General features: G+C 37.4%; 1 protein-coding gene across 1 annotated transcript; it reads right to left on the bottom strand.

Moving 5' to 3' along the window:
- Positions 1-949: 949 nt before the first annotated feature.
- LOC113279607 lies at positions 950-1597 on the bottom strand. Its single transcript, XM_026528288.1, has one exon. It carries the CDS (start codon positions 1595-1597, stop codon positions 950-952), a length of 648 nt encoding a protein of 215 aa, XP_026384073.1.
- Between the last annotated feature and the right edge of the window lie 204 nt (positions 1598-1801).

Genomic DNA, 1801 nt, shown 5'->3' with positions numbered 1-1801 from the left:
TCTTGCTAGTGTTTTCCCATTCCAAGAAGCAACTCTTTTCCCACTAGTTTCAAGCATCTTTTCCCATTTTTGTGTTCCTCCCACTTTATCTCCCGAAGGAAGTCCAAGATAAATACTAGGAAAACTAGCATACTTGCATCCTAACATGTTAGCATAATTTTTCAATTCCCTCTTCGAACCCGACCCCAAATAAGCTACTCTTGGAGAAATTTATCTTCAATCCGGAAGTTAACTCAAAACAAAGAAAAAGGTAACGAAGGGCATCAACTTGTTCTCTTTTAGCATCAAGAAAAATAATAGTATCATCTGCAAATTTCAAGTGATTTAATTTTGTTCCCCCCTCCTTTACCGAGAAACCCGAAATTTGATCAAAGTCTTGTGCTTTGCTCAACATACAACTTAGGACTTCACCAACGATAGTAAAAATAAAAGGAGAAAGTGGATCTCCTCGTTGTAACCCCTTCTCACTACCGAAGTAACCGTAAGACGATCCATTAACAAGAACCGAGAACTTTGAGAAGGTTAAACAATTTCTACTCCAAGCCCTCCAAACGCCACCAAAACCCATTTTGAATAAGACTTCATTTAGAAAATTTCAATTTACATTATCAAATGCCTTTTCAAAATCGAGCTTGCAAACCAATCCCGGTAATTTTTGACGAAGTCTAGAATCTACACATTCGTTTGCTATCAAAATTCCATCAAGAATTTGTCTTCCTTTAATAAAACTAGATTGAGATGATGAAATGCGAGTAGGAAGATATACCTTTAAATGCTCCGCTAATACCTTTGAGATGATTTTGTAGACACTCCCAATGAGGCTAATAGGACGAAAATATTTTGCTTCCTCTACACCAACCTTCTTAGGGATAAGCGCTATAAAATTATTTTTCAATGACTTATGAAGAACATTGTGGTCATGAAATTCTTCGAATAACTTCATCAAATCTTATTTTAGAAAATCCCAACAAACAATGAATAACTTCATAGGGTATCCATCCGGACCCGGAGCACGATCAATTCCCAAATCTTTAATTGCATTCTTAACTTCCTCTTCACTAAAGGGTCTCTCCAACCAAATGCTTGCATCCTCATCAATACGCTTTAGACACATATTTTTGATTCTTGGACGATTGTTTGATGTTTGTTTAAATGCTAACTCAAAATGATTTGTAATACCCATCTTGATTTCATCTTTGTTACAGCTCCATCGTCCATTGATACGAAGGTTATTGATGTTGTTAAAAGCTATATGACCCTTTACCACACGATGAAAATGTTTGGTGTTTCTATCTCCATCTCGAAAATATCTCATTATTGACTTTTGCCGCATCATTATGCTTTGACGATGATGAGCCACGTCAAACTCCACTTTCGCCGTCACAAGCATGTCTTCTTCAACTTCGGTAAGACCCCTTTCATCATCTAGTTCATCTAACTCTTTCAACTTGGTAAGTGCCGTGTCGATAGACATATCAATGTTCCCAAAGATATCTCGATTCCACACCTTCAATTTCTCTTCTAAAGCATTTAACTTCTTTGAAAAACACTCACCCGCCGTACCTACAAAAGAAAAAGACTCCCACCATTCTTTCATTAAGGAGATTATGTTAGTTCCATCAAGCCAAGCTAATTGAAATCGAAAAGGGCAAGCACCCCAATCCGAATTCGATGAGCATAACTCAATAGGAAAATGATCTGAAAAGGTCTTGCGAGGCGCTTGAAATTGATATTTGGAAAACGATTTTCCCAATCCGGAGAGAAAAGAAAACGGTCGATCTTGCTCTTCTTGTTAGGAGGC

This window comes from Papaver somniferum, chromosome 5, assembly GCF_003573695.1.
Source record: "Papaver somniferum cultivar HN1 chromosome 5, ASM357369v1, whole genome shotgun sequence".
Taxonomy (NCBI): Eukaryota; Viridiplantae; Streptophyta; class Magnoliopsida; order Ranunculales; family Papaveraceae; genus Papaver; species Papaver somniferum.
This window is presented reverse-complemented; position numbering and strand designations above follow the sequence as displayed.

Bases quoted from the DNA above. Each gene is read 5' to 3' on its own strand.
- LOC113279607 (XM_026528288.1), bottom strand. From the start codon at position 1,597: ATGAAAGAATGGTGGGAGTCTTTTTCTTTTGTAGGTACGGCGGGTGAG.